Consider the following 13,508-nt stretch of genomic DNA (forward strand, 5'->3'; position numbering starts at 1 on the left):
AGAAGTTTTAATTGCACCAGGCCACAGTTCCTCTTTTTTTTAAAGAGGAACTGTGCATCCGAAGAAGTGGGCTGTAGCCCACGAAAGCTTATGCTCTAATATATTTGTTAGTCTCTAAGGTGCCACAAGTACTCCTGTTCTTTTTGCGGATACAGACTAACACGGCTGCTACTCTGAAACCTGAGTTCCTCTTTAGTCAGTTTAGCAAATGAGCCATATGATGTGCTTTTTTTTGTCTAGGCATGTCAAAAACTCATGTGGAAAGAGACTTGAATTTAAAAACCATGAAGTTACAAGAACAGTACTCTGTGTTTAAAATCAGGGAGTCACTAAAACTGAAAAGGAACAAATATGAAGCGTACATGGAAATATACAGTAGTTTCAGCTGTGATCTCTACAGTATGTGCTTCATACAATCTAGGATGTTTAGTTTCATGTGTTTAATGTCCTAAGCACATGCCTTATATTTTACTGTATGTTTCAAAACACCATGAATACACACGGCATGGTTTGTACACACACACACACACACACAAATATAAATATATACTGTATATAGCTGTACCTCCATGAAATGCTATGTTTATATAGTCTTATCTACTATGATCACATACAAAAATTATGTTCCAACTTCTTTTCTTTTCCTTATGCAAATCCTTTTAGGATTACATTAAAAGTCACATTCTTTACTCTCTATCACAGTGTCAGTCCTTTCATTGGCAGTATCCAGTTAAACACCACAAATCCTTAACTTTGCTTGTTACAGGAGCTTTAACTGAAGCATTAAAAAGTGGTGTTGATTTTTAAGTGCTAAAATTATGTCTCTTCACTCTGAGATTCTCAGAAAAAGACATAGTACTGAACTTTTTGCGCTACACTCTATACCATAATCATACTGGAGTAAACTACAAGGCAGACATCTTGTACAATATGTAACTTGCAGCAGTTCCAGCAGCAGAACTCTTACTAAAAGCAAGTTGCTTGTAAACCTTGAGTCTCTTGGTTTGTATCTTTTCTCTTTTCCCCCCCCCCCGATAGTTCTAATATTTCTGCAGGTATAATTGGAACTGCAGGTTTTTAAAGTTCTTCACTTTCCACCACGCTCTGGGATGAGGATGAAAACAACTTTGGACTTTCAACAGCTGAAAAGGCAGAAAAAATGTCGAGTCCTTGACCAGTGAGGTTTGCATACCGGCCACCACTAGGTCGAAACTTTATTGGTAGTGGAATCTGTTGGTGCCATTGGGCTGAAGAAACAAAAACAATGAAGAGAAAACATAATTCCAAGTCAAGTCCACATTTATTTTAACATATATATAAAAAGCCAATGGAAATTTTCACACCCGTTTGGAAAGTGCTGCTTTCCATGTTTCTAAATGGGAACCCCTCTCAAGTCCTTTAAAAAAAAAAATCTGTTACTAATGTAGGGTCTGTTCCTTCAGATATCCTCAAGTACAGTGCTTTACAATGATGCAAAGTCCTATTGGAGCCAATGGGTGAAATCCTGGCTCTACTGAATTCAATAGCAAAATTACCATTGACTACAATAGGACCAGGATTTCACCCACTGAGCCTACTCATGGTTGTAAGGACTACAGTCAACAGTAAGTTTGTGGATCAGCAAACAGACATCAATAAAACCAGAAATCTCCCTCAGCAGTGTTTTCCCTCCCAGTTCCTCCCCCCAAAACCCCCCAAAAATCAGGGGAAGGATTTGTATTTCTTTTTTTTAAGATAAATAGTTCTGACTTTGGTCCATCTCTAATTTTCATTGCAGCTACTTTAGGTGACTGATTATGAACAAATTATCAATTTGTTAATCAAGTTATTAAGCAAAATAAAAAGAAATATATTGCTTTACGTAATTATAAATCTAGTTGCTAACAGTTAATATTCAGTGATATTAAAATGCACATACAGCCTGTACTTACACATTTAAAAGTAACATTGAACTTTTTTGAAGTTAATAATATTAATAATACCTAGCTGTTCTATAACAATGTAGTTCTCAAACCACTTTACACAGCCTCTTTCAACACCTTAATAAGACTCTACTATTGTGCACAAAACCTCCAATTTTGCACACAAATGTGACAAACCTATTTCTACCAGAAATCATTTGTGTATCTTTGTGCTAGTTGGATGCACAAATTCAGGAGTTGGTGTGCAGATTTGAAACCCATTTGGAAAAAGTGTCCTTTAAAAAGTAGATCCATCTTCTTAAATGTTGACATGTAGTTGATTCCATAGCTGACAAAATGCAATTTCTAAAGACTTCATAATCAATCATTTCATATTCAAACATCATAGGGATTTTTAGGGTATAACAACAGACAATTGGCAGATGTAATCAACACTGATCTATTAGAAAAACAAAGCAGCTAATCACGGGAGAGATGCTTGGGTCCACTGTAAGAGAGTTTTTGTAAATAAATAAAAGAATAGTAAAATCAATAGATTTACAGGAAATTAGGGCAGAGTTGTAGAATGGGTGATTTCTGGGATATATAGGAACACAGTAAATATTTAGGCTGCAGCATTGTAGTAGCTGGATGAGCAGCACTATGTGTAAATAAGGAACTAACTGTTACACAAGAGTAGAATCCTTTATCCCTTTTCTGCACTGAACTTTAGCCTTCTTTAAGATTCAGACTGTTTTGGATAAACAGCCTTTTCTTTCTCCCAGTCTCAAACAGGTTCCCTCCCTGATTATACCCTTTGTGTTGATTATACATATTTTTTTCTTTAAAATTTGGGGTTAACTGAATTGGAGACATTGAAGACTATTAACTACCAGACCCACCTGACACTGCAGGACTGTTCCCTTCTTGGTTTGTTCTAGCTTAGTTCTAAATGGCACAAATGATGAGGCTTTTAGTCACTTCCCTTGGCAGATTTTCCACAGAGTCTCTTAGAAAATGTTTTCGGATACTCAGTCCAAATTTTCTTATGTCATTTCTCTTAATTGGACCACCTAAACAATTCCTTTCTATGCTTATGGTTTGAACTCTTTAGGTGTCTGCTATTTATATTTCCTTCAAAATATGGGAAGCTTAAATAAATATATCTAAATCTTTTGTAAATATTCCAATCTCTCTCTGGCTCCCTATGTCCTATCATCAAGCATTAATAAAGTATAAAATGCAATTCTCCATAAGGCCACTGAGTGGCAGAAACTGACAAGGATGTGGACTAATTCCTTGGCACTGGCAGCCTGCCTGTTTTCTTTCCAGGTACAGTAGTCTAGTAATTCCTTTTAAAATGTAGATTAAAAGGATTGAAAATTCTCAGCTTCTGGCTAGTGCTGCAGAGACATGGTCTACGAAGTGTATGTGAGCTATCTTATTACACAGCTTAGGCATTCAGGATAAACGTTTTTTAATACCTTACCAGCTACAGATAATGGCTATGCTGTTATTACAATAGGCATTCACTTTCATCTAGGGGTTCATAGCTGCTAAATATAGTTTCAGACAGAGTGTTCTACGCCAGATGAACTGTGCATGGTGGCTCTACATGCTCTTGTGGAAGCATACAAAGTGGTTGATAAATCAAATGAAATGCTCAGATACCTACTTGTAGAAAAGACTATTAGCGAACAGAACAAATTCCTGAAAGACCAGAATTTGGACCTAATCTTACATTCAAGATTTTTTTTTCTAACTAGACAAATTGAATTTATAACATAAAGACATGGAGGAAAAGAGCAGGGTGCTGGACTGGTAAAGAATAAAGGAGCCTTTTAGCATTAAGTCACTGGCTTCAACAGAGGCCAGATTGATTTTATTGCCAAAGTTGTTCAGTGGCCTAATCAGTTTTTAGAGTACTTGCTATGGAGTTCTAGTGGTTGCATCCCTGCCATCTTCTACTGGACATTTTCATAAAGCCAAGACAGACACTTTTTTAATACGGACTGCAACTCTGATAGAAAAATACACCAATTTATTCAATTCCTTCCTTTGGCTTCTCAAATTGTTCTAGCCACAGAACTGCATAATTCTCACTTGCCTAAGTGGAAAATTGACTAATAAAATCTGAGAGATCTAGACAATGGAGAAAAGGGCCATGCTCAAGAAAGAATGAACATTGCTGCTTGACTCAATGATTTCATTTAATTATATATGCAGAAAGTAACCTTATGGTTCCAAAACCTGTTTCCATGTGAAATGTCTCTCCATAAATGTAGATCTTAGAAGCCTCTAATGTTTATGCAGGTAATTGCTTATATTTGTGCTGATTCTGTCCCCAAATGAAGTCAGTGGAAACGGAGTGTATCCGACTGGTTTTTTTTATCTCTGTATTGTTTACTGCATATCTTGCAATAAAAACTGACTAAAAAAGTTTTCTTGTGAAGTTATTTAGTAAATTGCATGTAACATTGTTTATTAAATGGCATGTATATCAGGTCATTAATTGAGATGCAATGAGATCTTTATGTTTCATATACAAATGTCACATTTACCTTGCTATGTGTTATGAAATTACACTATAAATGAATTAGCTGAAGAACAAAAAATGGTTTATTAGGGTATGCCCAGGGGTGGGCAAACTATGGCCCGCGGGCCGCTTCCGGCACATTGGATGTTTTTATCCAGCCCTCAAGCTCTGTCCAGGGAATGGGGTCAGGGGCTTGCCCTGCTCCGCCCGCCTGGTGCTCTCCAGCCCCCGACTCATAATTCCACTATCTTCGGCATGCGCAGAGCCACACTGCACAGGTGTGACTTCACTGCGCTGTTTCTGGGATCGAAACCCTGTCCCTACACGGCAGCCCCATTAACATGGCAGCGCACCCAATCCCCTCCTGGTCTCCTATGGCCCTATCCTCGAGAGCCTTGAAACTGCCCAGGGGCCGCACCTGTCCCAGCTAGGGTGCTTCCGCCCATGGCAGTGCCTGGTACGGCCGCCTTGGTGTCACTGCCGGCCGTCCCCTAGTAATCCCCGGTACCGCCCCTGTAGAGTCCCCCCATGCCACACCCCATGAGTCCCACCTCCCCCCACCTCAGTAACATCCTTTATAGAGCCCTCCCGCCCCCATGCTATACCCCATAGAGTCCCCCTCTGCCATCAGGCATTCATGGCCTGCCATACAATTTCCATACCCAGATGTGGCCCTCAGGCCAAAAAGTTTGCTCACCCCTGTCTGCTTATCCTGGTGTAAGAGGCGATGCATAGCTTTGCTTCCTCAGGAGGAACTGTTTATTATTATTTATTTGTATTATGGTAGTGCCTAGAAGCCCTATGAGAAATTAGGGGCCCACTGTAACTAGGCACTGTACAAAAACATAGCAAGACAAGTCTCTGCTCCAAAGATTTTTATAGTCAAAATAAACAGGACAGAGGAAGTATTATCCCCATTTTACAGATGGGAAACTGAGGAACAGATTGTTTAAGTGATTTGCCCAAGTCACCCAGGCTGCGGTAGCGCTGGGAAGTGAACCCAGATCTCCAGAGTCCGGTGCACAGCTCCTGCTCTACCTCTCACCTGCATCCAAGTTGTCATGCAAAAGTGCTAATATGGCCATGCAGGGCGTGTGTGGTTCTTACTCCTCTTTGTGGCTATATTAGGTTGCGAACATACTGTGACCCTATAGTAATAATGGGTCTATTCAATTTCCATCAATGTCAATGAAAAGATTTCAGCAAGAACTGCAACGGGTATAATAAGAACCGAACCACATATGTTTTTTGCTTTGTTTTACTTAGTAGTCAATAATAGGACACCTACCATATATATCAAGTCTAGCAGTGCATGAAACAATACCAGCTTCATTTTTCGCGGACAGAGTGTACCAACCAGCATCTACTTTCTTGGCAGGTTGAATCAAAAGGCATACGTATCCTGTTGTGTCTTGATGCATGCTGGAAAAATAAGTGTACAGAATTAGTATTTCTCAAGTGTCCATTAGTATTTCTCAAGTGTCCATCTGCTGTCTGGGTTTAACATCACATAGATTAAATACATACTAAATCATAGTCTTAGAGTGCAGCTTTACTCTGAAGGCCTGTATAAAAGCAGCAACTTCATACTCAACACATCTGCTCCTTGCATGTTCTTGGAGGCTGATCTGTTCATTCTAGTGATTCAAATATGTGTTTACTCCTCTCAGCCCTGCAGAGTCATCACAACAGTGGGCTTTTCTACACTACCGCGCGAGGTCGATCTAAAATACGTAACTTCTGCTATATGAATAGCGTAGCTGAAGTTGATGTACTTAGATCTACTTACTGCGGTGTCTTCACTGCGGTAAGTCGACAGCTGACGCTCTTCCGTCGACTCCGCTTGCGCTTCTCGTTCTGGTGGAGTACCGGAGTCGATGGGAGAGCGCTCAGCAGTCAATTTATCGCGTCTATACTAGACGTGATAAATCAACCCCCGCTGGATCGATCGCTGTCCGCTGATCCAGCGGATAGTGTAGACAAGCCCTAAGAGAGAGAGAGTAAGCTGGATTTTATACTTTATTATGCATCAGCTATAGAATTGTTAGTAAGTTCCAGTTAGTTATACCTGTACAAACCCATTTAAAACAGTTGTAAAGTATTTATTTTTCTAATGCAGAAACTGGAGATGCAATATATGAAATGGCAGTAAAATTGTAATATTAATCCTGGAGGAAAACATTCATAAAGGTAGTAATTAGAGCTGGTTGGAAATTTTGCTGTAAAATGTTTTTCTGTTGGAAAATGCAGATTCAGTAAATTTGAAATGTTCCAGGGGAATTATTGAATTCAGCAAAATCCCAGTGGAAACCTGCCTGGTTTCCTGCAAGCTTGCCCACCTCCCCAGGTTCTCAGCAGCTCACAAGGCAGGATGTCATGGACTGGGATGAGTTTGCTCTCTGGGCTGCTCTCCTCTCATCACCCTGGAGGTTTCCCTCCTCTCCCTCCCATCCTCTCCTATTATCAGCCCTGGAGTTTCCCTTCCCCCAGCAACAGCAGACAGGAAAAGCAAGGATAGGCAGCAATGACATAGTCCCAAATGGGAATATTCAGTTTCTCAGGAAAGTCTGAGATTCACAGTTTTGTTCTGATTCAGAATGAAACAAAATCTTAAACATTCTGAATTTCCCAGGTGATGGAAATTCCATTTTCTGGCCAGCTCCTGTAGGAACAGTATTCCTAAAGGGTAACATTCACTGTTCAATTAGCCCACTTAACTCACCCATATGGGCTATACTGACGTACAAGGGACACAGCATCTGTGTAGCAGGTTACATGCATACACTCTTCCCACTGCAGAAAGGGTCTCCTGGCCTCATGCAGGCCAGCTTAGAAGATAAGCTTGCTGGCAAGAGAGGGATGAGCCAGGGAGAAGGACTGACATTTTATGTTCATGTGGATCCAGGCATCTTAACACTGCACAGGTGGCACTGAAGGGCTGGGGTTGGATTTATGATAGGCTAAAATAGCAGCTGTGTAGGGCAGGCCTCGTAGAGCAGTCCCACAGATTGGACAAATACTCAGACTTCCTGTGGATGTTGGAAATTTCACCCAAATTAATTAAAAATGAGGCAAGCCAGGACAGAGCTTCATCCTGTTTTTAACCATTTAGCAGAATAGCCGGCAGGGAGCCAATGACTCCATGTTGAACTAATAGACTGTGAATCTAATTCAAACATTACATTGACCAACAGATTTACATAGGAGTAGGAATCCTGGCAAAGAAATCATAAAATATAATTAATTTCTAAGCTAAACAAAGTCAAGGAAATATTTTATAGCAAATTTTCTTTATTCAGCTAGAATGCAGTGATGTATTTGAGCCAAAATGCTGGATTCCAAACACTTCTGAGTTTTAGAAATGTGGACTGAAATCTGTACCTGGGCTTGAGCCCAAATTTTGCAGTCAGTTCCTATCTTTCATGTGCTAAACTAGAACTCTGGATCTGAACTTCAGGGTATTAAAAATCATGATCTGAATATTCTGGTATTGGGCTCATCTGTACTAGAAAGTGAATGCACGAAAAAATTATCTTGTCTGAGAGAAAATTAGCTGCTATTGCCCACAAAAAAAATACAAGGCTTCAAAACCAGCATTTGTTACAAGCACAAGCCTATTTGCTGATGCTGAGTTTATCTGATGGTGGATTTAATGTCTGACACAGCCACTTTTATGCTCACTTTAAAAAAAGTAATCAGATACTTAATGCAAATTTGCTTGTCACCGTATGAATAATGAACATTATTTTAAAATCTACAATATAAAATTGAACCTTTACTTGTCTGCACCCTTCAAACCTTGGGGAAATTAAAGTTTCTAGAATTTTATTAGCAAAAAAAAAAAGTGCAATTGTGGTTTGCAGAGTTTTCGTTTTAAGGAAGAGGAAAATAATTATTCTATCTGCAGCGCTGATGAGATCTCTGCTAGGAATCTTAATATTAAAGATACTAACTACTTGGAAGAAATCCAAAGAGGGAACAATGTCAGTTAAAAGGCTGGAGGGATTTAAAAGTTAATTATGCTTAGGAATAACTGAGGGGACAGAACTAGCTGTGACTATGCCAAAAGCCAAATTCTGGAACAGTATTCCTGGACCGCAAAAATGGAAGCACATTAATGCTGCAGACTAGTAGTGTGTTTCTGTATTAAGGAAGGAGTATTCCTGTTCAGAGCAGGAATAAATCTGCACCAAGGGTTGGAGTGTGGATAGATGCCAGTTTGGAGGCAAGGAGTTTGTGCACTCAAACACGGAGACCACACTTCTTGACTGCTAGATCCTGCTCTGCTAATCCCTTCTATGGCAGGACCTACAGAACTCTCCTCTCTGAGTTCTGGGAGAGATCAAATCTGGGTGGCCACCTTCTGCCTCCTATCCTTCCACTTCTAATTGCAGATTCTGGTGTCCTCCGCTGTATACTAGCCAGCCAGCATTTGGGGAACATGAATGAAGAGGCATTATTTAGGGTGGAAAGGGGCAGAATGTGTATGTAACTGCAAGTAATGGGATGAAATAAATAAAAACTTCCTGAAAGGGAGATCTGTTAGGCTGTGGACTAGTGTCTTAAGGGAAGGGGTGGAAGCCCCATCTCTTGGGATATTTAAAACTAGACTGGACAAGGCAGTGGCTATAATATACTGTACAGTACATTCCTAGGTTGATAGCTGGGTGAGCAACAAGACAGGACCTATATGGTTTTCCACCTCTAACTTGTGATGATAATGAGTTTGACTTTCTTATTTATTATTTATGCCTACAATGTATTGTATTACATTTTAGTCCACTATGTAAACTGAGCTGTAGCTCATTTGTGAATTTCATATTTTGTATAATAATTGCCTATACTCTTAAAAGTAAATCAAATATTTCCCTCTTATCCTAGAATGAGATATTGCTTTAAAAATCCTCTTAATAAAGGTCCAGTATCATTTATGATTTCCCCCCAAATCGACAAGTAAAAAGGCAATTTGAAAGATTAAATGACCATTGCAGTGATGGATCCCAGCAGCACTTTACTCACAGCTCAGCCAGCTGATCTCTTTTAAGTTTAGTTTTAAAAGCTAAACTGACATAAATATAAAAGAGAAGCTCATCTTTAAATACAAAATTATATTGTTAAATTGGAAAGGTTATGGCAGTGAAGTGCTGATGCCTATATTAGTAGGGTGCACTGAGCAGCAGGCACAATGGAGGTGATGAAGAACTGAGAGGCAAGGGGGATGAAATTCATCCTGGTACAAAGGCACAGTTCAAGGTACTTCTTAAACCCTTCAGGGATGGCTTATGTATTGCCAGAAAGGCATATACGTGTTTCACGACTGGCCCCATGTAGCAGAGGACTGTGTTGTGGTGAGTATGGGAAGGGGCAATAGGATCTGTGGTGATAAAGTATAAGTAACATACTATGCAAGTGGCCCAAAAACACTATCACCACTATACTAGTCTATTGGCTGGAGCAGTGGCTGTGAGGTGTAGGGAGCTGTGCTGCACTTTTGCACCCGGATCCCAAATTGGGGAAGTAGATTTCATTCCCTTATCCTTCATACTAAAGACCAGTTCCTTAGGTTTTAAGTGGGTGAAATAAATTTCATCTAGAGAGAGGACAAAACCTGCTCTGACAACAAAACTTTTGTGCCAACAATCAGCCCAGTCTCAAGGTGACTAACTGTATGAATGACTGTACAATACCTCATCCTTTCTCTGTTTGCAGGGATGGTTTCATTGTCTTTCTTCCAGTAGAATATTGGTGGTGGCATTCCAATCACTCTGCCTTCTAATCTGACTGGGTGCCCTTCAGGCACGCCACAATTCTGTAACTTCTCCAGGAATGCTGGGGCTTTTTTGACTTCCTTTGCTGGAAAGGAGGAGGAACAATTACTGTGCATCGACGTCTTTATTTAGTCTTTTGCACTGAACCGTTTGGAAACAAACAATCCAAAATGATTCCTATGACATCTTAGGCCTTGTCTATACTACCAAGTTTTGTCTTCAAAAACTGCCTTTTGTCGACCAAACAGTACGTGTGTACACATTGCGCTGTGACTTTTGTTGGGAAAGATGCCCGGTTTTGGTGACTAAATACATCCACCCCAACGAGAGATTTATGTCTTTTTCCTCTACCTGTTTCTCAACAAAGTGCCAGAGTAGACAACACGCTTGATTTCATTGCTTTAATTGGCCACCAGGAGGTGTCCCACAATGCCCATCGTGATCGCTCTGGTCAGCGTTTTGAACTCCACTGCCCTGCAGCCAGGTAAACAACCATCTGCCCCTCCCCCTTAGAAGCCCCAGGAATTTTTGAAATTCCATTTCCTGCTGGCTCGGCGTGGAGAGGTCTCATCGCATCTTCCCAGGTGACCTTCGCGGGTTATAGCACCAAACGCTCTCCCGCTTGGACCACTGCAGAACTGTTCGCTCTGATCTGTATATGGGGAGAGGAGGCTGTGCAGATCCAGCTGCACTTGAGCCATAGGAATTGGGATACCTACGGGCACATTTCTCAAGGCTTATACGAAAAAGGCTATGATCAGGATACACTACAGTGCAGAGCAAAGATAAAGGAGCTGAGGCAGGCGTACCATAAGGTGAGGGAGGCAAACCATCACTCTGGTGCTTCACCTAAGACCTGTTGGTTCTATAAGGAGCTGGACGCTATCCTTAGTGGCGACCCCATCTCCATTGCGAAGAGCCCCATGTATACTTTGGAGGGAATGGAGGTGGTGGAAAGAGGACCTAACCTGGAGGACGAAGTTATTGATGAAGAGGTGGAGTTAGATGAGCATGTGCAGCTCCCGGCAGGGTCACCTGGTGGGGCAGGCAGCCAGGAACTGTTCCCCATTCCAGAGGTGTCTAGCCAGTCTCAGCAGTCACTCTCCGGGGAGCAAGAAGCAGGAGATGAGACGCCTGCTAAGTGGCTGTGGCCTGTATAGTGCGGAGGTGGGTTCAGGGTATAGAAATAATAATAATAATAAATGGAGATATCCTATCTCCTAGAACTGGAAGGGACCTTGGAAGGTCATCGAGTCCAGCCCCCTGCCTTCACTAGCAGGACCAAGTACTGATTTTGCCCCAGATCCCTAAGTGGCCCCCTCAAGGATTGAACTCACAACCCTGCGTTTAGCAGGCCAATGCTCAAACCACTGAGCTATAAATGTGGTAGGCTGGCTGCGTTTCTGTGAGCTGGACTTTTCCCTGTGTAGCTAATTGGCACGGCAGAATAATGTGTTGATGCACGCTGAGATCTCATGGGAATCCTCCACAGAGATCTCCAGGGAAGTTTCCTGGAGGTACTCGGTAATCTTCTGCCGAAGGTTCCGTGGCAGAGCAGCTTTGTTCCTTCCCCCATTGTAGGAAACTTTCCTACACCATTCGGCAATCACTTCTGCAGGGACCAAAGCGGCAGACAGGCGAGCAGCATAGGGAGCAGGGCGGAAGCCACAAGCATTGAGTAGATGTACCCTCATTTCCCTGCTTACCCTTAGCAGTGAGATGTCTGCTAGAATGATCCCCGTCTGTGGAAAAGTGCAGGAGAATTGTAGAATTTTTTCCATAGAATGTTGCACCACAACCCTTGCAGAGAGTGTGTGCTCTTTTCCCCATGTGGAGCGCCCTCCAGCCCCCCAACACTCACCATGCTTTGGCTGTTCGCAGAGATGTGTGCCTGATTAGGGTCAGTGAGAACGTGATTGCAATGTAGCAAAAGATGTATATAACTGAAATGTTACAATGCTGTGCGTGAATTTAACAATCCCGCTTCTGTGCATTGTCCCCTGTGCTTCACCAGATGTGGCCTTCAGGAAGACCCCACGCACCTCCGCCGAGCGTCTTCGCCAGATAAGAAAGCGCCCAAGACGCAGAAAAGAAGACATGTTACGGGAGGTACTGCATTGCTCCAATGCAAGGAAAAGGGAACGCCAGGAGTTCTGGGAAGCCGAACAGTAGGACAGAAAAGAGAATTAGGAGTTTGTTAAGAACGCTACTGAGCGGATGATTAAAGTAATGGAGGAGCAAAAGCAGATGCTGCAGTCCTTAGTAGCGCTGCAGACTGAGCAGATCCATGCTCGCCTTCTCCTACAGCACATTCAGAACACTTTTCCATGCCCTGCCCCCCAACTCCACCCGCACATTCCCTTCCACTTTCCGGGAGTTCTCGGTTTCCCCTTCTCTCCACCCCCTTGAACAACTTTCACAATGATAGCTGGACCTAAACACAGTTGTGAAAGTCTGTCCTTCCCTGGTTCCTCCTTTCCCAGCAGGACCTTCTGTGTGCTGTTTCTTGTTCAATAAAAGCAAAGTTTTTTTAATGGTGAATCACTTTTATTTTTTTTTCTACAAATTCAGATTGCAGGCACTACCAATACATGCACAGGCATTGTAATCATTGTCTCACATGAATATAAGGCCCAAAATGACACAATTGCTTCCTAGGAAAACTAACACAGTGTCAGAGATATACATTACTGGTGCTCATTGTCAAAGTGCTGCCTCAAAGCCTCCCTGATTCTAATTGCCCCCCTCGAGGCTCCTCTGACAGCCCCAGTATCTGGCTGCTCAAAATCAGCGGCCAAGTGGTCTGCCTCAGCATTCCACCTATGAGCAAACCTTTCACCCTTAGCTTCACAGAGATTATGCAACGTATAGCATGCGGCTATGACCATGGGAATATTATCCTCATTAAGGTCTAGCCTGCCATAAAGGCATCGCCAGCGTGCCTTTAATCTGCGAAAGGCACATTCAACAGTCATCCAGCACCTACTCAGCCTGTTGTTGAACTGCTCCTTACTGCTGTCCAGGTGTCCCGTGTAAGGTTTCATGAGCCACGGCTGAAGGAGTACGCGGGGTCTCCCAGGATCACTATGGGCATTTCAACATCCCCCACTGTAATCTTCTGGTTTGGAAAGGAAGTCCCCATTTGTAGCTTTCTGAACAGGACGGTGTTCAAGAAGATGCGTGCGTTATGTATCTTTCCAGACCACCCTGCGTTGATGTCCATAAAACGCCCACGGTGATCCACAAGCGCCTGCAACACCATGGAGAATTACCCCTTCCTATTGAGATACTTTGTCACAAGGT

The 13,508-nt window shown here is 42.1% G+C and overlaps 1 protein-coding gene across 1 annotated transcript in view; it reads right to left on the bottom strand.

Annotated features, from left to right (window-relative positions):
• Nucleotides 1–1,077: 1,077 nt before the first annotated feature.
• The window catches only part of MYPN (myopalladin), an 89,679-nt gene continuing 77,248 nt past the window's right edge, over nt 1,078–13,508 (bottom strand). Inside the window, exons 17-19 of the mRNA XM_065408198.1 lie at nt 10,125–10,290; nt 5,726–5,859; nt 1,078–1,247 (exon numbers count right to left, since the gene is read on the bottom strand). Coding sequence (XP_065264270.1) covers nt 1,078–1,247; nt 5,726–5,859; nt 10,125–10,290 — 470 coding nt within the window. The remainder of the gene's footprint in view (nt 1,248–5,725; nt 5,860–10,124; nt 10,291–13,508) is intronic.

This window comes from Emys orbicularis, chromosome 7, assembly GCF_028017835.1.
Source record: "Emys orbicularis isolate rEmyOrb1 chromosome 7, rEmyOrb1.hap1, whole genome shotgun sequence".
NCBI classification, from domain to species: Eukaryota; Metazoa; Chordata; order Testudines; family Emydidae; genus Emys; species Emys orbicularis.